General features: G+C 33.7%; 4 protein-coding genes across 7 annotated transcripts; all 4 read right to left on the bottom strand.

The window, feature by feature from the left end:
• Positions 1-67: 67 nt before the first annotated feature.
• Positions 68-815, bottom strand: LOC110623390 (protein AGENET DOMAIN (AGD)-CONTAINING P1). The gene has a single exon (XM_021768315.2). The coding sequence runs from the start codon at positions 712-714 to the stop codon at positions 301-303; it is 414 nt and encodes a 137-aa protein (XP_021624007.1). The 5' UTR covers positions 715-815; the 3' UTR covers positions 68-300.
• A 2,479-nt stretch (positions 816-3,294) lies between these two features.
• On the bottom strand, positions 3,295-6,121 carry LOC110623509 (cinnamoyl-CoA reductase-like SNL6). 2 transcript variants are annotated; one of them, XM_021768485.2, is made up of 5 exons: positions 5,634-6,121; positions 4,960-5,120; positions 4,130-4,321; positions 3,684-4,021; positions 3,295-3,615 (listed from the first exon to the last, which is right to left on the bottom strand). In XM_021768485.2, exons 1-5 carry the CDS (start codon positions 5,767-5,769, stop codon positions 3,504-3,506), a joined length of 939 nt encoding a protein of 312 aa, XP_021624177.1. In that variant the 5' UTR covers positions 5,770-6,121; the 3' UTR covers positions 3,295-3,503. The 2 variants fall into 2 exon arrangements, with proteins under 2 accessions (XP_021624177.1, XP_021624178.1); XM_021768486.2 differs by having other exon boundaries at positions 3,295-3,597; positions 5,634-6,105.
• A 1,339-nt stretch (positions 6,122-7,460) lies between these two features.
• LOC110622005 (phosphoenolpyruvate carboxykinase (ATP)) lies at positions 7,461-13,996 on the bottom strand. 2 transcript variants are annotated; one of them, XM_021766339.2, is made up of 11 exons: positions 13,646-13,996; positions 13,294-13,349; positions 12,544-12,674; positions 12,365-12,459; positions 10,896-11,101; positions 10,139-10,327; positions 9,857-10,057; positions 8,833-8,986; positions 8,659-8,722; positions 7,949-8,014; positions 7,461-7,863 (listed from the first exon to the last, which is right to left on the bottom strand). In XM_021766339.2, the coding sequence occupies exons 1-11, from the start codon at positions 13,742-13,744 to the stop codon at positions 7,787-7,789; spliced, it is 1,338 nt and encodes a 445-aa protein (XP_021622031.1). In that variant the 5' UTR covers positions 13,745-13,996; the 3' UTR covers positions 7,461-7,786. The 2 variants fall into 2 exon arrangements, 1 of the variants encoding a protein (XP_021622031.1); XR_006351936.1 differs by having other exon boundaries at positions 7,748-7,863; positions 8,647-8,722.
• Positions 13,997-14,146: 150 nt separating this feature from the next.
• Positions 14,147-22,616, bottom strand: LOC110622004 (transducin beta-like protein 3). Of its 2 annotated transcripts, none has more exons than XM_021766337.2 (14): positions 22,122-22,616; positions 21,588-21,770; positions 20,631-20,780; positions 20,084-20,301; positions 19,644-19,932; positions 19,055-19,189; positions 18,792-18,910; positions 17,438-17,594; positions 17,115-17,361; positions 16,957-17,033; positions 15,544-15,663; positions 15,161-15,306; positions 14,918-15,092; positions 14,147-14,720 (listed from the first exon to the last, which is right to left on the bottom strand). In XM_021766337.2, the coding sequence occupies exons 1-14, from the start codon at positions 22,416-22,418 to the stop codon at positions 14,358-14,360; spliced, it is 2,676 nt and encodes an 891-aa protein (XP_021622029.1). In that variant the 5' UTR covers positions 22,419-22,616; the 3' UTR covers positions 14,147-14,357. The 2 variants fall into 2 exon arrangements, with proteins under 2 accessions (XP_021622029.1, XP_021622030.1); XM_021766338.2 differs by having other exon boundaries at positions 15,176-15,306; positions 22,122-22,615.
• Positions 22,617-22,929: the final 313 nt, after the last annotated feature.

Raw genomic sequence — 22,929 nt, 5'->3', positions numbered from 1 at the left:
AGCTCCTTTCACTGACATGAGATTTTCATCTAAAATTTCAGGGTGTAGGGTTCGGCTGATACGTAGCTTTTTGTAGACCATCTTGAATCTCAGTTTGGAATGAAACGATTACATAGGCACCCAAAATAACATTAAACAATGTCTTTATTTCGACTTTTAGCTATGGAAGAAACCTAAAGTTTCAATTTGTAAAGGTTGCCTACATTACAAGTAAACACACTGGTCTACTCGAAATCTTTAAGGGGAAAGAAAAGAACAGAAAAATAGAGGAAGCCTATAAAGAAGAGAAGAATAATACGTTCACTTGGAGGAAATCCACTTCCCTTTGACCCAATCTTGATGAACTCTCAACTTAGAAACATGATAAGGAATTGCATCTCCAGTAGTGTCGAAGGAGACATAGTAAAAGGAATATGCTTTACCAACTATCTTCCCAACCCACCACCCATCGTTGTGGAAAGCATCAACCTTGTCAAACATGACAAAACGTGAAACCGGAGATTGCATTGATGGATTCGGAGGCAGCGGCCGGATTTCATCACTAGACACCACCTCGATCAACGGCCCCGATTCATCATCCTCTAGCAGGTTCTTGTACTGCACAGCATAGGAACTGGTAGTAAGGCGTTTGATCACTGTTGCTTCATAGTAGGAGCCTCGAAATCCTTCCTCGTTGCTGCATATTTCTACTTGTTCTCCTCTCTGAAACTCCATTATTTGAATGCGAAACAACACAAGAGAGATGGAAAGTGGAAAGAGGAAGTGCAAGGAGAGAGATTTCTAAAGGTATATTTATAGTCGGTGGCGCTGTTGAGTGCACTTTAGAAGGAAAACATGGCGCCTTAGGCTTCCTCTGATACAGTTGATTTTTTAGGAAGTAGAAATTTATTTCTTTAGGAAGGATAATTTAAATGTGATTTAGTTAATATATTAAATTTTTAAAAGGTAAATAAGGTGTGATTATAAAAATAATATAAATATTTTTATTTTAAACATATGTATAATATTTAATTTAATAGAAAATTTTATATATTAATTAAATATTTAAATTTAAAAAAAAATAAGTACTCAATTTATATAATAATCAATATATAATTTTTTATAATAATAATAAAAATTCTCACTAATATAAAAAATATTTATATTTAATTTAATTTTTTTTATTTGAATGAATATAAAATTTAAATAGAATTATATCATAAAATTTTTTACATATTATTATTTATCAATAAATATAATTTTTTATTTTTTATTAATTTTTATTTAATTATTTAATTATTTAATTATAAAACAAAAAATATGAAAAATATTGGCAAGGAGAATTTACTTTCCTTATAAAGAGAAATACAGGAATTTAACTTTTCAGAAAATTATAAAATCATACCAAACTTTCCTTATAAAGAGAAATAACAAGAATCTTATAAAATCATACCAACTTAGTAAGTTAACATTTCTGAAAAGTTTAACTTCGCTTATTAAATTACTCCCAATCACATGTAGCCTTAATTTATCTTTTTTAATGTCTTTTAGTTCTAACTAGGATTTGAAAAAGGTAAAATTATTTATTTATTTTTAGCTGAAAAACTTTTTTCAATAATTTTTAAAAAATATTTTAATCTAATATAAATATGTATTTTCAAATGTAAAAATATTTGAATACCAAAATTTTTTTCCTTTGAAAATGTTATTTTTAAAAATAAAATTGTTTGAAAATAAATTTTCTCAAAATATTTTAGTTATTTTTGAAATATTATTTTTTTAAAAAAATTACTATAAAATCCCTAAATTTTAGTAAGATTAACTAATCCATCCTTATAATCATTAACTCTTATTAAAATATCTTCATATTTTTTAAATACAACTATTTAGTCTTTCTATTTGATAACCTCTAGATCTTTTCTAGACTAGGGATAAGATTGGATCTAAACGAAAGCCACCGATCCAAAACTCATCATATCATACGCTCGAAAGACGGCTCGACTTCACGAGTTTGGGCTAATAACGCAGGGCGATCCGGATCAGATACAAGCACAAAGCCAATAGGGGAGTAGGCCCAATCACTCACCAACCCCGTTTGCATGCGTGCCAGTGTAAATTAAATAGCCACTACGCATGGAGCAAGTCTGACATATCTGTACGTACGGAACTAGGCGACAGAGACAGCTAGCACCGTGGCAAAGAGGTGGGTATACATCAGGGGTAGACGGAAAGAGGGGTCAGCCTCTCTTCTTATTCATAAAATCTGATTTGGGCGTTGGAGGGTTTCCACCGGGTGCATTCCCGATAGACCTGACCATTTTTTCTATTTTGCAGGTCCTTTCGTCAAATAGAACATTGAAAGACTCATCTGATGGGCCGTAGAATAGACCAAAAAAAAAACCAAATCTATCATAAAATAAAACTGTGAGAGGGAAAAGATTTATCACTATTAATATTTATTAACAGATTCTATTAATTTAATATGAAAAATCAATATTACCCTTTGTAATTAAAGAACTGGAAATTATTTTGATTGGAATACTTGAATCTGTGATTTATTTTGAAATGTACAAAGATGGTAATTTTAATTTGGACTAATTTCTATAAATAACTATGCTTTTATGCTCTTTTTATCTCTATGTTCTCATATATTCTCAATCAATAATACACAAAACTAATTTCCCTACTCACTTTCAAAATTAAATTTTAAATTCTAATTTCAATTCAATTCATTTTGGATAGAGGGTATTTCACGAGAATAATTTTATTAATAAAAATGAGAATATTCCCTCATTTGACTAAGAAATATAACTATTCACTAACGAAATTATTAACTGTAGTAACTACTTATATTTCAAAAAAATTAGGAATATTTTAATTGAAAGTAAAAATTCTAAAAATTCACTAATTAATTTTATTAAAACTCAAAAATCTATAGTATTTTTCTCTAAAGAATAAATATGCAACTCCCCTTCATAGTTGAGCTCTTCCAAGAAAAAATAATTTTTTTTTAAAATTATTATTTCACTTTTGTCAAATTATTTTAATATTCTTATTACTAAAACTTCTTGTATTTATTTTAAATATTTTTTAAAGTGATTTCCTCATCATCAAAAGTTCAAAACCCTAAACCATTTTGGCAATCCACAACACATCAGAGGCCTGTATTCATTCTCCTTACCTGATTTTTGTACTGGACTGATGCTTTCATATATATAGTTGAATTAAAATCTCTCTTTTTTTTTTGGATTATATCCCAATTCAACCTTTTGAATTCAAAATCAATATGTAATCATGCCCATTAAAAATTAATACTTGAAAATAACTCTCAATTGAGTGTTTCCATGTAAACAGCATATGTAGATAAACAGACAACTGCAATTTGTACAGTTGGATGCCTTGCTGGGCAGTGAGCAAACCCTAGAAGAAGTATTCAAATAATGAAAGAACACTTCAGACATCAATTTGACCTAAAGATTACCCAAAAAAAAAAATTTTGATATTTCTTTTTTCTATGCTGCAAATCAATCTATTTGAACCTCACTGTCAAAATCCACCATCAGTTTGTTCAGTTTCTTGTTGCTTATCCTCTGCTGATGCACACTTGTATCTTCAAAACTGCTAGCCCAGAGATATCTACTTCAGAATATAACTATATGTACAAAACTTGATAGTTTCAATGAAAAACAAAACTTCAAACTAACCTTTTAGGATGGGGAGATTCAGAGGGTGGTAATAAGATACGGGCAAGTTTAACAGCATCTTCGTTGCGATTGATGACATGGTTGAAGCATAGATATCTTCCATATGATGCAACGTCTTCAAAAACACAAATGTGTGCATCAACAATGAAACTTAGATCCACAGTGACGAAGACCCCATCTTCATACATCTCAGCTGCTCCTTTCAAATAAGGATTTGCAATTGTTATATCAGGACTCATGATGAGCCCTCCATTGATGCTCACCATGTTGATTTCTCGGTCCATTGCTAAGGCCCAAGCTGTCTTCTCTGCTAGTGCCTTTGACATTGCATGCCATAACTGCATAAAAATTGGTAATCTTGTCAGACAAAGTTGTTTACAGATCATTACATGTATGCTTAAATCAAATTTCAATAGCTATGCTGAAATATAGCAATTTGAACAAACCTTGAACTTCCGGCAAAAATTAATGTCACTCCAATTTCTCTCATCCAGATCATCAGAAGTCTTATTCCGATCATTACTCCATAGAACAGCAGTAACCGAGGAGGTGAAGACAACTTTGTGTATGGTTTCTGTTTGAGCACATGCTTCTACGACATTATGTGCTGCCCTTACCTCTACATCAGCCATAAATTCCTGCACAACAAGCTGCAATTTAGTATCTCCTTATACATCCATAAATAGCTAGCTTTTGAATGGAAGATTATCGTTTGTCCAGGAGAGCTCATTTCTCTTTTGAATAGATTTTACATTGAAGTGTCTTAAACTATGTCTAATTATGAAATTTTCCTTTCTTGTTTCTTTAGGAAATACATTTCAAGGATGAATTCATGACCCAACTTGAAATATTTCCGGGTATGTTACTACTACTCCTTTATTTCTACCATTAGGATAGCTAAGGTTTCCAAACTGCCCATATCAAGTTGATGAGTGCACATGAAGCATCACAATCCTATGTGTTCAAGTTAAAGACAGATGTTACAGTTAAGGAAATTTAGATATAGGAATTATTTAAAAGTAAAATTAAAAATTTTAGCTAGATTAACTAGTACATCTATTAAGAAGTTATCTAATTCTCTAACCAAAGCCAACCACTGAGTGCAGAAACTGGAAATTAGGCCAGCTAATTAAAATCTTATCATTAACTACAGCTATAGATTGCTTGAAAAAGTTGTCTTAGACCATTTTGTCTGTTAAGCCAACTAACCAAGTACTTCAAATTCAACAGTTCCTTTGATTGAAAAGGAATGGGTATTGATGAAGCAGGAACATACATCATAGTTGGGTTGATCTGATGGAGGTTCAAAGGAATAGAACAAGCCAGAGCAACCCTTTAGTGCATCCATTATGCTGTGGTAATCAAAGGGATCAGAATAAAAAACTCTCAATTTCTTGCTATTGCAAGAAGACAACTCCTCAAAATATTCCAATTTACCTGCAAATCCATGCACCCAAAACAGCACATACGCTAAAATAAGTATACTAAAGAATAAATAAATAAATAAATGAATAAAATTTTCAAGGGTAAACAATTTAGCACATCATGTAAATTTTAAGATATGTATAAAAGACAGTTCATGTTGTCTTGTGATGTAATACGTAGACAAAGTCATAGTTTTGTTAGTGATAGAAAAGTGCATGCATGTATCTTGAATTGTTTATACGCAAGGAGAATAAATTATAGGCCATTTTCTTGCAATTTGCACAACCTCTCAAATTTTTAATTATTATTTTCTTCCATCTGTAGAAATTAGGTCAACTAATTCCATCAGTTCAAAATTGATGAGCCAGTATGATGGGAAACCAATAAAAACATCCTAAAAAACACATTAGTGAGATTCAAACAACAAGAAATGGGAAAATTTAAGGATTTTACAGTGAATATATGAGCAAAAAATTAGGGCAAAATAAAAATCCAGGCAAGAGGAAGGAAGGGTAAAAATCAAACCATGGTTTTGGACAGCAGCATGGACATTGTATCCTCTCTGCAAAAGCCTGTGAACAAGAGTGGTGCCCAAACTCCCAGAAGCATCCATTACACAAACAGTCCTTGAATATTCATTGAAAGCAGAAGCTGGAGCCATTAGAGCCAAAGCAAGCAACAAGAAAGAAGAAGAAGGAAGCAATTGCAGCTACAACCCCACAAAGGAAATGAAGAAGCCAAAGTACTTATCATGAAAGACAGGTGGCTGGCTACACAAATATATAAAGAGACAGAGTTGAAGAGAGCATTGAAGGGGGAGGGCTTGGGGCTTGGTTGGCAGATGGTTGGGGAGGTGCAAAGCATTTAATTTTCAAGAAAAAGAAAGAAAAGAAAGAGTGTGGCATTAAATTTTGATGGGGTTCATGTGTAGTGGGAGGTTGGTAGTAAGGTGTGGATTCTTGGGCTCCCTTGCTTCCTTCCCATTTATGGAGAGAGAGACAGAGACAGAGACAGAGAGAAGATATTTACAAAACTCTTCTTTTTTCTATATAAAAAAGACTCTTTTTCTCACTGCATGATGCATTAGAAAGACAAGGGAAGGGATCAATGCTGCTCTCGGTCTAAATACGTTTAACTTTCCTTCAATTTTCCTTTAAATTAAAAGTAAAAAAGATGAAGAAAATAGAAATAAATAATTTTTAAAATTAAAATTTTTTTTCTTACAGTACATTGTTGCTTTCCTCTAGACACGTTTAATTCTGTTTAATTAGAAAAGAAAAAGATGAAAAAATATAAATAAAAAGGGAATAGTTAAATATTTGATTTTTAAAATATGAAGAGTAAATTGTTATTAGGGATGAAATTTAAGGATTAAATAATGAATTTAACAGGCTGTGGTGGGGATGGAGAAAGCTGGACCCGTGGGAAGATTCAGCAGGATGAGGTCAACTTTCTGCTTTTAAAAACCAGCCCATTGACTAACTCTTTCCTTTGATTTTCAGCCATAAAAATAATAAGCTTCAACTCCAACCTAAATTCAATTAATAAAAAAAAATTATTTTGTTAGCAAATATAAAGGGAAAAAAAAGATTAGATAAAGAAATGGATCATCTCGTTAGGTAATTAGGTTATTTTTTTATGAAAACTTCAAAAATATATTCTTACTTTTAATGAGTTAATTTCTAATAAAATAATATGAATAAAGAATATAATAAAAGACACTAAATAAATTTATTATATTATCTTTTTTAAAAAAATTATGTAAAAAATAAAATTACTCTCTTTTTATAAGATGAAAAAGAATATTAAAATTATAAAATAATTACGTGGGTTTAATATAAATTTAGTTTTATATAAAAATAAAATTAATAATAATTAGATTAAATATTTTTATTAATTTTTTTTTACATTCTTTTATTAAAATTTATGTATAATTAATCAAAATAGTTGCAGGATATTTAATTCTGAGATGAACTCTGTACCAAAAAAGTTCCTATTCCTATCAAATTAATTGTAATTTAGGAGAAGGGACACGTCGAGAATTCAACTGATTTGACTTTATAGAACAAGTGGACAAAGGAGAAGTGATTAATACACTTTGGTCCTTTCTTTCTTTCTTTCTTTTTTTTTTTTCTTTTTTTTTTATTTAGCATATGACTGAAATTATGGTAATTAAAAAATTAATAAAAAATTTAAGTTTATTTATAATTATAAAATAAATAGTGCAAGCATGATTAATTTTTGTTTCTTTTAAAAAGGGTTTTTTTTCTTTTTTTTTAATAAATTTTCTCTTTTAGTTTACAGAGTTTTTGGAAATTTTATTAGGTAGTTGATGTAATAACTCTTGACTCATACCTACAAATTAGCTGGATCTTTATTTAACCGACAAAAGAGAAAATATAACATGCAGAGGGGAGGAGGCTGAGCCTCTAAATTTTGCCAGCTAATTTCAGCAATTAGGAGCAGCTGGTGCCTATTGGGATCCTGCAGAGTGCAGACTGACCAGAGACATGGAGACCTCATTACACTAATTCAATCACCACTAATAATGCAAAGATGCTCTAATACATGTTGCTCGGCGCTGAGGACATCTCCCAAGAGTGGGAGATTTGGTGACATTTCTGATCAGCTGTTTTGTGTTTTTGAAAATTTGGGTGTGGATTGAAGGTATTAAACCCTCAAAATGAGAGCTCCTCTGGGATTTCTTGGAATTTATTGGATAAAAAGCTGTTGTACTTGGCCTTGAGATCTCCACCTAACAAGGTACAGTATGGTAAATCCCCAAGTTGGCAAGAGAGGAATCAAGTAAACTTAAGGGAGCATTGATTGATTAGTGCTACCTTTAGGACGAAATGAAGGGATGTCCTTTGACAAAGCTGATTCCACCATTCTCAGGAAAACCTTGCCTAGAAAATCAAACAAACAAAAATAATTAACACATTAGAAAGACATTCAAGATTTTTAATATCACAGAAGATCTTTCAACCAAGTATATGAACAAAGGCAAATGTGGAAGCCTGATTATCAGAACTCTGATGAATGGAGCATGCTCCAAATTACTTGCAATTTTGTAATATATTTTTGGAAGAAATAATGAATCACCATGTCTTGCCTTGAGCTTTATTTAGGATTTCTTTGGGGAAAAGGAAAATTTTTGCTTTATCAAAAATGGATTCAACGGTCCTCAACTTTTTAACTTCACTGTGCTTTGTACTTCCTTTAAAATAGCATACTCTTCAGTTGTTGAGGATTTATTCTGAACAGCTGCTTATTCTCAGTCTTGAATAACTCATCCAAAAGCAGACAATTCTTTTGAATAACTCATTTTTTCCCTTCGTTTGGCGTGATTCATTTTGTGAGAAAAAGAATCCATATGAATTTTTATAAAATCATGCAAGATTTCTCAACTTCTTTTAAAATGTGAATTCTTTCATTTCAAATAAGAGAATTGTTAGAAAAACAATAAATTGAATTAAATTATTATGAAATTCTTAATTCCAAACGATTGGTTTGGTTTATGGAAGTACTGAGACCATACATTTTCACTTACCTGTAACACTCTTCTGTCCTTCACTGACATTAATTAGGAAGGACGAGATTTGGTTATCCTTCAACTGCAGTTAGACGTAGAAAAATAAATTAAATCACATTGATGAGCCAAACTAGTTATTAATAGGAAAGAAAAAGTGCAGACGCATTAAATAATTATGTTTTTGCATTTGACCTTTGACAGAAAAGCCTTTGCGAGTTCTAATGCATCAAGAGATGAAGGACCCCTGTTGTATGCAAGCATGAATTTGCCATTTTGATAGCCAGCCAGGAAGTGATAAGCTGCTTGGCCTGGTGAGAGCTTTGATATAGATGGGATAGTCCCAGAACTGCTCTAATACAAAGTACAATCAATAGAAAGTTTATATATGTATAAAAAGTGTTTGTGTGTACTTGAATTAGCCTTCATCACGTCATAATGTGTTTTTCACTCATTGCCAAATCCAAAGCAAACTACAGTGCTCTAAAGAAATTTGAGTTTAGACAAGTTGAAATTGTTTTCAGTTCAAATTTCACTTACAGAGATTTGGAATTGTAAACAAGGAAAAAAAAGCAATTCATCATATAAATCTTAGAGGATGTTATTGGCCGACCAAATTTTGAAGAGATATTCAAATTAACACTCAGAACAAATTTTATCCACATTAGCATCCAATTTCCATAGATGACTTCATTTCAAATCCCTAGATTTCCTGCCTGTTCAAACACAACCTAATAGTAGTTATACTAAGGGCCTCTTTAAGGACATATTCTTCTCCCAAAATGTTGCCCGATTGGATTCGGAGTGCTATCAAGATATTCCCTCAACGAAATTCTCAAGCATACACAGTCTACAACTTGAAAACATTCTAACACTTAATAATGGGATACACTTGCTAAATATTTTTGCTATGGTTCAACTGTCTTGTGAATTTTGTTGTTTCTTGGTACATGTCAAATTACATTGTATGCTACTATAAATAGAAAACTACATCCCTGCTCATAATGCTTCTCATACAACCAGTAAAACCTTCCTGCGCAACATGTAGAACTGGGGTACCTTAATGTTCATTCACAGGGGGAAAACCTCCGAATCAATGAACATTCATCTTTATATTGATTACAATGAAAATTTTACATTTTATGATGCAAGGAATATGTTGTTTTTCCATACCCTTATGCAGATATAAAAGTGCACAGAACATTATGTGATTTATTACCTGTCTGAGGTTACAAGGACAACACCTACTGGGAATTTGAAAAGGCTAGGAGCCGAATAATTTTTAACTGGAAAATATGGCGCAGCATCTTGTGAAGAAAGAATAACTCCCGCATCAGTGGAGACCAACTGAGCTGCGCAGCTCTGGATAATATCCTCAGGTGCTAATAGCAGAATCACAGAGTCATCAGAAACCAGAAGCCTGAAATTAGAACCTCCAGATGTAAACTGTGGATGTTGATTGCACCACAACAAAACAAGATCAAAGGGTCGAGAATTTAACCTCGCAGGTAAAGGAATGCCGCCTCGTGCAGATATGATAGGTTCAGACAAAGTAGCTAGTGCCATTTTAGTTGCATTAGCATCAGAAAAAGCTTTACCACATAAAATAAGTGAAGCACGATCAATATCAGCAGCTATGACACTCTCATTTGCTTGAGCTCCCAGACGAACAGCATCCACTGCACCTTGGCTGCAAGACAAAAGTGTAAGTAAAGAAATCAACAAAAGATACATTCTCATATGTACCCATCACAGCCCATCAAGGAAGAACTTCCTAGAGATGATGTTAGAAATTGTATTCTTTCAGAAGTTTTAACATTAAACAGATATATCCCTACAGAGAAACAAATATGTAGGAGCATAAAACAGTGTGCCTCATTAGTGCTTCAAATCAGCCCTGCAAAGTTGCTATAACTAAATTTCATTGCTGATATCACTGATGGCAATTCTGTAGTCACCATTATATATTTATATTAACTAGGACATGGCTTACTCATTGCATCTCATAGAATGAAAAGAGCTGAGAGCCCCACATGATCCTTTCTTTTTTTGCTTAATTTGAAGCTAAGATTTAGACCAGTACAGTGCTACTCACTCCATATTGGTTGAGTTGGTGAGCAAGGGTGGGTAACCTTAGAAGATGAATATAGCATCATGAAGAAGAAAGTTTAAAAAGTCATTCACAAAAGCAGCTTAAATGGTACAGCTATAAGCTGCTGGAGGCAATAAACCAACGAATGTAACAAAGGTTAAATTACCTTATGGATGAAGCAACATAAACTGTCAAAGGACAAGAATCATGGGAAATGGCACGAGAGGGAGCTTTCCAGAGTACATTGGATAGACTCAATATGGCAGAAGGACTATCACTTATTATGCGAACTTTAGCACCGTATTTTAGTGATGAACCAACAGCACCATCATGAACATAAATATTTGAGACAGATGATATGTGAGTTGTGACCTAACAAGAATGAAAATAAATGTGTCAGATGTAGCAGAAAAGCAAGCACCACAACATGTTCCATAATAAACACCATTACCTATCACACAGCAATCTTTTGTAATACTTCTTTACAATAAGTAGAAGAACAGAAAATGCATCAAATAATTAAAATATTAGTTTATTAAAGTTATTCAACCCTAGTACAAGCATGTCTCCCTCTCAACCAAAAATTCAGAACACAGAGATGATACTGCAATGCAAGATGGAGGTGGATCAATATGCAATTAGTGTTTTTGTAGAGGGATCAGGCTTGATAAAATTAGGAATTTTAGGGTTTCAACTATGAGAAAAAAGATTAAAGGGCTAGATTTTAATAGCACTTTACTGGATAAGATGTGATGGAAATTGGAAAGAAATAGATCTCAGAATTGGAATTATAAAGCATGGTTGCAACAACATGTTTGCTGGGCCAGCAATATGAGACTAGAATTTAAACTTATGGTTAATTAATGTTTTAGAGAAAGAGTTGGAAAATATGCGAGAAAAATAGTTTATGTTGGAAATACAGGAATAACAAAATAAAGTTTACAGACTAACTAAAGCAAGGAAAGGATTGAATTTCACAGATGTAGAATCAAGGTTCAGTAGCAGCAGAATTTAACAGAAAAGAAAAAGAAGAAACAGAACAGAGAGGGGGATAAAGAAAAAAGAGAGAGAAATAAGATTACACATGCAGGCCTCAAAAGAAATCCAAAATGATCAATATCTTATTATCAAACTATATAAGAAAACTAGTGCAGTATATAAATAGATATTGAAAATCTCTAAATGTATCCATGCTCCACACAGATTAGAACTCTTACAATAAAAATTTATAATGATTAGCAAAAGAAAAGACCCCGTCCAACTTAAAAGAACGTAAATACATGAAAATATGTGGGAACTCTAATAACTAGCAAAAGATTCACTTGGCCTTGAACAAAATAATTTTAAGACTCAAAATTCTTAAGAGACACTATACCTAACTAAATTAGGCAAAAACAAAAAACTTAACATTTGCTCTGCATGAAATTCAATGATTACTTGACCAGAGTATAAAGAGTTAATACAATAATTAATTTAACCACCCTAATTTAATAAGTATACATGCTACACATCACATAATTGTGTCCTCATATCTTCGCTTGTATGGATAGACCAAAAGCTGAATAGGTGAAAACAGAGAATATGACCATTTGGATACATCAGTATAATACAATGAAGTCACAGAGTAAAACATGCATGTTTCAGCAGTTTACTAAATTGTGGCTTGGAAATTTCAGAAGCTCCTCCGAGGGCATTTCCTCTAACAAGAACGGGAATTCCTGACAAAGATTCTAATAGGAAACAAATATATTAAGAGAAAGTCATTTATAGTTTAGAAATATCATTAGGAAAAAAAAAAGATGCAGAAGATTTACCTGCAACAGTTGCACCTTTCTGTTGTAGCTCAGAAGTATTCAAGTTTCTAAATGATTTATCCTTCACAATTACACCTTTTCCAGCTAGAGCCCAATTAAGACCAGATGAAAATCCAGTGTCTTCCCTGTCCCTGCATTAATAACGTCTGAGAAACATTTACAAAATATGTGATTCTAAAGTATGATTATATGAACACATCAAATATCGATAGTTATATGCTATAATTTGCTAACATTCTCAATCACATAAACACTTTATAATAGGTAGAAGAAGACAAACAAACACATTAATGATAAGAGTAAAAACCCTATCAACAAGCATTTTGATTTTTGAGCATTTGACGACAGAAAAACGTTTTCTTTAACTAGTTGCTTCTACTAAAGGCTAACCAACCATGCCAACCTTCTAACTATCATTTTCCCGTTTGATAAGCGCAATTTAAACTCAGCATGCTCAAAAGAATCCTCATCTCCAATATGAAATTAATATAAAATAAATGAGCTTATGGAAAAGGTGGCATAGAATCCTAGTATTACTTTCAAATTCGTAGCATTACCAAGAAACTAATATAGTTTTAAATACCAGAAAAGTATTCAACATGATTATACAGAAAGACAACAAATTTCTTAGTTGTATAAAATTATACACCAGGATCCTGAGCTATAGAGAGAGAGAGAAGCTAATACAAACTCCAGCTAGATTCCGAAACAAAAACAGTTAATTGCAAACGTCATAAAGTGAAGATTCACCTAGAAGAATTGGCTGTTTGATCTTCTTCCTCAACTGATGAAACCGAAACTATATTCTGCAAAAATCCACAACGGAAAAAGAACAAACATTAGATTTCAGACATTATTGATCAAGCATGTCCAATTTAGATGGTAAATTATGAATGACTAAATAGTAGCATAACCATTTCAAAAATTAGAGACCCAGTAACGAAAATCCCCTAAAAAGTGGTCACTTCGTAGACTGATAAAATCGAACCTCAATAAATCCAAACAGTGAGACAGAAGGAAATAAAACTACCAGGTGAATAAAAAAACATAGGTAGGCAAGCGAGTATATAGTGAGACAGAGAAGGAAATAAAAAAAACTCACGCGTCTCGGGTAGAGCAAGAAAGGAAGAGAAGCAGTGGGTCTCGACGAGGAGCGAAAGGACGAGGCGTCCAGAAACCTTTTCATCACCGAGTTGTTCATTTTATGTTGGCACTGTTAACCGCAACAAGCAAGACACAGACTGAAAGAGTGAAGAAGACGAAAGTGAAGCTGAAGCTCAGAACCGCTGAGAGACGAGTGGCGATGGCCTTGCACCGTTGATTGTCCTGATGGAGTACCATCTTAATTAGCGGATAACTATTTTTACATTATATATTTCTTTTGGACTTTTTTTTTTGTCTATAAGTTATTTTTTGTACTATATTATTTGTTTGTCTGCGTGGGAATACAAATGATATTCAGAAAGCCATGGAACTTTCACCAGTGCACCTTCCAACAATACCATTGACTCGCCTCAGCTGAGTAACACCAAAATTATTGAATTCGTTTATCAACAAAACTGGAAGTCCTAAAAAACGAAATCTATGTGAATTACCTATCCAAGAATAGAAGTTGCTAAATCCCTCTTATACAAACAAAAATTAAGCATACACTGTTTAGTTACAAAGTGATAGCTATTGGGAGAATACTCCTTGGAGGGAAAAACTGGATGATAATTTCTACAATTACATGGTCAAAATTGCATCCTCTCCAATGAACTCAATAGCCAATTCTAAGAAATAATCAAGAAGTATGCTACAGGAATGGAACTGTTCTATGCCTGTAATGGAATTGCAGCTAAGTTTTTGTAAGCTTCACCCTTCACTTTCTTATGTGAACTATCTCTAGCTTTGTTGGCTTGCTTTGATTTCCGTTTCTTCGAACGAGTCCTCTCTTTCAACACTTCAGGACTCTGCTGTTGCTCTTCTTCAGCATGTTCCGCTAAAAGCACGGTTTCGTTGGAGGGTATATGAGATCCATCCTTTGTTTCTGCAGCTTGAATATTAGGCTCAATAACTGACATTCCTGTCAGAATATAGTCCACCAAAAAAGTGCTTCTCACTAGTCGGTCTATCCTGCTGAAATGCCTCTGCGAGTATGGGATAAGACCTTCAAGAAGCTCTCCGATTCCTCCTATCTGAAAGACAATAACATCAATCAGGCATGCTCAACAAGTAAATTTACAGGTTGTCAGGTTTGTATTACGTCTACTGGAGAGTGAAGACTATGCCCGTAGTCAACCCACTTAATTGAACTTGAGTCAACGAATTTCCAAGAATGATTTCTCATATAATCTTGAAATAATTTTTAAAAAATTAAGCCACAGCCAATCACCTCAAGGATCTCCGTTGGAGGAAGGATTTTGAAAACTTGAAAGAGCACATTTTGTGCAACATGACAGAGCTTTGGCTTTGTATTCCATTCACGAGCATACTCGAAAAGTAACCGAATTTCTTCCTTACCAATAGCACGTAGGGCTTTCTCCATGTGACAGTCAGCTGCCCTCTTCCTGCAGGAAATATGGCAGGATATAGCAGTGCAGATACAAACAAAAACAGACATATTTACATATATTACCACATCCTTGCGGACCTGCACAGTTCAGCAAATAACTCAAAAAGTTTATGAGGTCTGTGAAGTTCAAATGCAATTTGAATAGCTTTCGTGTAGTCAGCATCTAAAACAGCATTTTCTAATTCTTGGCCTTTTAAAACTCCTTCCTCCTGCATACATAACAGGATCATATAAGACAATTTGTATTATTAATAAATTTAACAATGAAAAATAATACATAAGAATTTAAAGCAACTGTTCAGCTAATATCCAACACTGATACCATATTTGTTATTCCATGTGCAAGGAATGAGAGGACATAAGCTTGCAGAAAAAATAGGCTCAAGTTCTTACTTGCTAAAGAGACAAACTGAAATAAGGCACCAAAAGTTTTGGAGATTATTCACCTCTTTACGAAAAGCTTCCTCTTTATCAGCAGCAGTGCAGTCATACCAAAGATTGACAACCACATCACTGCCACCGGTTGCAAACATTTCTGTCCTTTTCCCAATTGCCAAGGCCCAAACCTGCAAACAAAAAATTAATGAGCAAAATAAAGCACAACAAAGTTGGTTCATGCTAAAAGAATTCTGGGATGAGCAGTTGCTCAAAAGTTCAAGTTAATAATTTGCGTCATCCTATTTGAGCTTGCCAGCCACCTTGGAATATTAGCAATTTTTCAATTGGCTATTATTGATATTTTTCTTAAACACTCATCTATAGGAAGTATGCAGCTGTAACAATTGAATTTTGTTTCTACTGAGTATATAATTAGGCAGTAAAGTAACTCATGGGAAGTGGATTGCTAAGTACCAAGTAATGTTATACATGATAACTAACACGACTCTGCTGGTCCCGGACGACATGCCCCATTCATCTATCTACCTCACACACGTTTTTGTTAGTATACTCTATTGAAGTAATTCAAGAGAACCATAAGTTATTTGTTTGCACTTCAGTTATTCCTCTATTCACTGGTACTGAAGTTTCTTCTTTTTGATGCAGGATTAGTTTCTATGTCAACTTCGCATGTAGAAATAGGCTTTATTGAGCATAAATCCCACTTGACTCGTAAGACATACGAGTACCTTTGGCTCCCACACCCACTTTTAAAAGCTGATATGTTGTTGTGACTCCTATTACAGTAGTGAAACCTATAAATGCACCTTTAATGTTGATTAAAAAGATTAGTACACAGTTAGGTAGAATACCTAACAAGGAAAGATTAGGGAACAGGAAGAAGAGTATAGAGAGAAATAGAGAGAAGAAGAGAGAGAGAGAGAGATTTGGGAGAAGAGGATTGTATTGATTCCTGATTGATTCACATACAATCTGAAGTAGCTATTTATACTACTCTTCCTGCCAAACAACTTGAAAATCTGTTATTGAACAGAATAACCACTCAGTCCTCCTTTGTTGACTTATTCAACAACTAACTATGATAGGCTAAACAATCTTATTTCTGAACTTCTTTCTATAATACGTAACATACACATGCTAGGTTAACAATATATCTCCTTAAAAATCTTCTGTAAACTGAAATTTAATCCAGGGTACATCAGAACTATTATCCTTTGCAACCACACAAACTGATAGCACCACTCATGCATGGAAGACAGTAAATGCCACTTAGCTTTTCAATTTCGCGCTCATTAGCATGAATACAGACGGTGCACAAATGTTTACAATTTGTGAGACCAGAAAAATAAAAAATGTAACCCATGATATCTGTACAATTATGACAGAATCCAGGATAACAAATTTTTAGAGGTGAATAGTTCCCCCAAAAAAAAACAAAAAACATAAGAGAGATTCATCACCTTGTCTTCATGTTGATCATACGTGGCAATGCACTCATTCGTTTTTACTGTCCATAGCTTTACCAAACCATCAGCACCTAAAAATAATAATCAAGTAGATTAAATGTCATCCAAAGATATAAGACCAAATTCCATTAAGGAAAAGTAAGATCCATTACCACATGAAACCAATTGGGTGCCACGAGTAAGAAATGATGCTCTCAATACACTTGATGTGTGCCCTTCAAAGGTTTTTAAACAAGATCCATCAGCTATAGCCCATATCTTTATAGTTTTATCACCAGATGCTGTGATGACACATTGATCCACTGGTGAGAACTCTACAGACCAAATTCCTCTTTTATGCCCTTTAAGTACAACTACAGATACTAGATCTGGAAGCCTCCAGACACAAGCAGTTCGGTCCTAAAAAAATTGTATTTGTTAACTACCAGAAAAGAAAAACAGAGAACTATGAGCCACTGATTTGTATGCTACTGACCTGAGAACCACTACAAACTAAACTATCATTTGGCGCAACAGCCAGAGAGTTTATATCCTTATCATGCGCTGCAACAACTGCTTTTGCTTTCAAATTAACAGGCTGGTCCACATCATCTGAGATACCAAAGAAATTCCATACCTTGATGGTGCGATCACTGCAAGAGAATCATTCATGGCCCATTTGTTGTCATAGAAAAAATTAAAAGAAATTTAAAGAATATATAAACAAATATTTTTATTTAATCCAAAACAGAATTACTTTCACGGACTGCTAAAAAAAAATAAAACAAACAAAAAAGCAGGATTTACCTAAACCAAATTATGAATAGTGGGATGATGGCCAGCTAAAATGAGCTTGATTGTTTTCAGGAAAAGAACACTTAGAATTGGTATCAAATTGGATGAAAAGAAGGAGAGAGGGCATTTTCCACATCTAATTCTCTTAGACATCCATATGATAAAAGAAAAAAAGCTAGTACTTTTATAAGCACACACATTGATCATGAGTCTCATGAAACACACATTAATTATGAGTATGATGAAACAAATTACTCCCTCTGTCCAAAATTATTGTCCTCTTCCTTTTTTAGACTTTAGTAACATATGAATTGACTATTATAACCCTATTTAATTTTGTCTTATTTCCAAAAAACTACTTCAAATATCTCTTAGTATTTAATAAAATTTAATGTATTTAAGATGGATATAATTGAAATGTTAAATAAAAAAATTGTAATTTTTAATATATGTGAAAAAACAAAGTGGACAAAAAATAATGGGACGGATAGAATAATATACATTTCATGACTAGACAAGACCATGGCTTCAAATAACAGCCATTAAATTAAATCATCACGTATGTAACATGCATTAGGTGACAATACTGGGCCTAACAGCCATTATTAATAACAGAAATGCAAGCATATAAAACATCTTTTTTTATGGTGGCAGGTCTCTTTCACCAGCATTCCCAACTCCTTTTGCCGACAATAAGGTTGGCTTTTAATCTCCATTTTTGTTTTATGCTACTAACTGAAGTTGATTGATAACAATGAATATACAGTATGGATTCAACATCTTTATTTGATGTATTCATGTTCATTAGTTAGTTGCCTTTCTGAATTAACGTCGCGGCAGGCCACAACCACTAGTATATAGCACAATAGCCCTGATTCTACTGCACGCAACTGCAAGCTAAATCTAGGATCATAACTTCTTAAAACAACTGGCCAGTCAGTTTTGGATATCGCCCCTGAGAATAGTTATTTGCTCATGCAACATTGTGTAAAAGACAACAAAGTACAGCCTACAGACATAATCGGGGAATAAATATACCAGAAAAAAGTGCTTACCTGCTGCCGCTAACGAAGAAATTCTTCCACTTCTTTGAAAATGCAACAGCCCCTACACCTCCCATGTGACCTGTGCCAACACCAATGCAGTTTCGGCTTTCTGTATCCCACAACCTCACCTATGTATGCAACAACCAAGAGAATTAGTCCATTACAGAACTTTCATAAAGCATTACACAAGTATTAAAATATATATATATATATATATATATATATTAAGGCAAGTCTTGTACATTGCATTATCAGAAGGACAGAAAACTTACAGTATTGTCCTTACTTCCTGTAACTATAAGTGTCCTTCCAGATGTTGATACACAGGTGTCAAGGCTCAAAACAATTTCAGTATGACCTGTCAATACATATGCGCATGACATAGATTCAAGGTCATACACTCGAATCTGCATTAAATTGAGATGCATATTAGGAACCAGAACTTCAGAAAGAAATTTAGAAGTGACAGCAATGCACATGCATGCATAATTGAAGTACTCTAATTCTCTAGATCCATATGCAAGATGGTAAAATATTATCCCCATGATAAAATAAGGAATAGTTAAGTATATCGATGAACACAGGAAAATTGGAAAACAATGGTCAGATGCTCAATGCATATCATATCTATCATACCAACATCCAAAAATTGTGTTTTCCTTCCTTACAAACAATTAATTCTATATTTGATCCTAACCATTTAGCAGATAGCCAGATAGTTATGGCAACTGATACATACTGTTAATTAAATACAATTCAATTGGCTACTTTCAAACATATGTACCTAAACCCTTCTCCTTCCATACACCAGCACATAAAATGATTTAGGTAATAGGTTAAAAAAATTGTCTAACCACCAACCTGTTCAAGATTTGTAGCAACAGCAAGAAATTTTTCCTCCTCACCCAAAAATCTCATATCTAAAATCTCTTCATTGTAACCAATAAGCCTCTTGCTCAGTTCTATCTTGAACTTCTCTTCGGGGTGTTTAACTGGTAGGTAGTATAGAAACTGCTGATCTGCAGTCACACAAAGCAATCCTTGATCTAAAGGAAGCATAGTAGCAGACGTGAAGCCTCTTTTTGCTTCATCAGTGTCTGGGGTGGTGGCAGTAACATCAGAGGACTTTTGTTCATAAATGCAAACCGCACTGTCAAAACATATAAAAAACTACAGTCACAGACCTCACTTTTATCTAAAGACAAGAAATTATGTTCAACAATTAAAGAAAAACATGGCTGAGCAGCCACCAATGCCTGTTAATTCATACAATTACTCATAAAGAAATTATATATTAGTACCATTCAGAGTTCCATATCCTTACAATCCCACGTTCACCAACAGTGACAAAATAAATTGCTGATGATCCATTTCTGCCTTTTCCAATCTGCTGACCGTATGAATCCAGAAATGAAGAAATCTGAGTCCCAGAATCAATTACACAGAGAGCTTCCATCACCTCATAAGTTGGAATTGTCATCTTGCAGATATAGCCATGAAGATCCCACAAATTCACGACCTAAAATATTTAAAAAAAATAATTAGTATCTGGTATTCCAGTTAACAAATTGCCTACGCCAATATATCATCATCTAACAGCCATTTGCAAAAGACAACTAAAAAGAAACACTAATAAAACTTGATGAAAACCACTACCACAACCAGATCTCAAGTTATCTTTATCCTCTTTTTAGACCAACAAACCTACTTGACTTCTTGCATTTTAAAGTGCTATGCATATCTATTCAATGATATTATCATCTGTACTTAAGGAAGAAGATTCAGGCATGTTTAACATTTGACATGTATATTTTACAATTTTGGGGGTGATATTAGCCAGAATGTTACCTTATCTCTTCCAGCACTGAGTAATGTCCATCCATCTTCAGATACCGCCAAAGAGGTCACAGATGAAAAATGTCTTTCTAATGTTGCTACACACTTTTTGGCTACAAGATCCCAAACTCGTACTGTCGCATCATCACTTCCGGAGAAAAGCTATTACATTAGAAGCATGTAAAAAGTTAAACCAATGACTGAAAGAGAATAGTGGAGAATAATTCACTTGTTGGGATAAGAACTGTAATTAAGATATGTCCTTTTACATGGAAATTTGCTATATATAATGAATATCAACCGGTATAGAGATCTACTTATCCAACAGCAGAACTCCATAAAACATGGAAAGAATTAGTAATAAACCACAAGGGAGCTTGTTAAAGGGGGGTGAACAGATGAGAGAAAAAACGGTTTGTGCCTCTAACCATTCACTCCATTTTCTAGTAGATCACCTCTTGTACACCACATTTAATTTCTCCGGAAAGCATCAAACATATAATATGTTCAAGTATATTTGGTACCTTTTTATCAATTTCCTTGATATGAAAATTTTTATTTTGTTGCTATTGTCAACACAACCTAGCTTAAGCCTTTGCTTTCTCTCATAGGCTTCTGTAATTTTATGCAAAGTTTTGCAGCAAGACGATTGCTTCTTCCACAATATCTCATTTCCTCAATTATTCATAAAAGCTTTTTTTTGTGGCACTTCTTCTCTAGCAGGACTGCAGGACATTTCAGGTATATTCTAGTATCTAAGTTTCTCCTTACAGTTAGGAGTTATAATAACTGGGTTATCATGGTTCAAGCTATAAAATCTTTCCAAGCTCAGCATTTAATATGAGTGTAACAGTTCAAACAAACAAAAGCACTTAGAAGATGAAGTGTAATAAGTAAAAAAAAAAAAAAGAATAATACGAAGCAAATAACAGTATAAGACACCTTTCAACTAGCAGCTTTGAAACTTACAAGCATTTTATTTGTATCAGGATGGAACATAATACTTGTCACAACCCCCTTATGGCCTTTGAAGTAATGTGTGCAGAAGCCACCATCAACATCCCAAACCAGGACTTTTCTATCAGCTCCTGCTGTTGCCAGCAAGCCTCCAGACCCATGGCAAGCTATGCCCATTACAGGACCATCGTGGCCCTGCCAATATACATATAAGTTCAAAAATTAGCTCTTCCTGGAAACAACCATGCGTCTCACATCACCCATTTTGTCACCTACAATTCTTCCATTTCCACCCTCCCCCTTGGACGCTTTCATTGCAATAAAACCATGCAATGGAAAAAAACGACACGAAACCTACGTCGTTCAACACTTAATACCCAATGAACCAATCTTATCAAATTTTAAAGATTTATAAAATAAGTAGATGTTCGAAATCAAATTGATAGTTCTCTCTTCCTTTTTAAATTACAGTTAATCCAGTTTCTAGTACTTTCTTCATTTCCCATTAAACAAACAAAACCCAGTTCAATTCCCACTAAAACTTACTTTCCATGAGCGCACGCTCTTCATAGTAGACATGTCCCAGACTCTAATTTGCCTGCTGTGGCCCGCAGAAAACAGCAATTTATCATCGGGGCTGAGTGCCAAGGCCGTAATGGCCTCCGTGTCACCTTCAATAGTCGCCCTTATCGACGCATTGGCTGAATCCACGATCTTGATGGCTTCACCACAAGCACAAGCAATAAAAGCGCCGTCGGATGCCACCACGAACGGCCCCCCGCTGTAGAACTGCTGCAGCGACGGAACGCATCGGTAATTCTTCTTCATTTGCGCCGAAGCCATGAAAAGCAGTCTGATTTAGATAGATAATTATGAGAACCTGTGTAGATATAGGGCTTCTTCTTCACAGGAATCGAAGAAGCAACAGTAATTACTTGAGAGGCTGGGGGAAGGGGAGACCTGAAGAGAGCGAGCGAGGGTTTTGCTAGGCTGGTTTTGTTCAAGTGGCGCTAGGGTTTAAGACCGGTGGGAATCGTCTACGGCTTATCTTTTTGAGATTATTGCATTTCCTTTGAAAATTTCTTTTTTTTTTTTTTGGCATTGTTTTTTGTTATGATAAAAAAAAAACTCATTGAAAATATGCTTATTTTAATAGTTTCTATAAATTAAAAATAATTCATTTATTTTATATTAATTTTTTTATAATTTTGCTTATATAACTGAATATAATGATTATTTAAAAATACCATTTGGTCTTATTTTTTATAACAATGAAAACTTCAGTTTTCTAAATAATATTGTAAACAACTTTAATAAAAAAAATAACTTAAACTAAATATAAATTTAAATTAAT

The sequence above is a fragment of the Manihot esculenta genome, chromosome 9, assembly GCF_001659605.2.
Source record: "Manihot esculenta cultivar AM560-2 chromosome 9, M.esculenta_v8, whole genome shotgun sequence".
NCBI lineage: Eukaryota > Viridiplantae > Streptophyta > Magnoliopsida > Malpighiales > Euphorbiaceae > Manihot > Manihot esculenta.
Note: the sequence above shows the minus strand (reverse complement) of the source record. Positions and strands in the feature narration are given on the sequence as shown.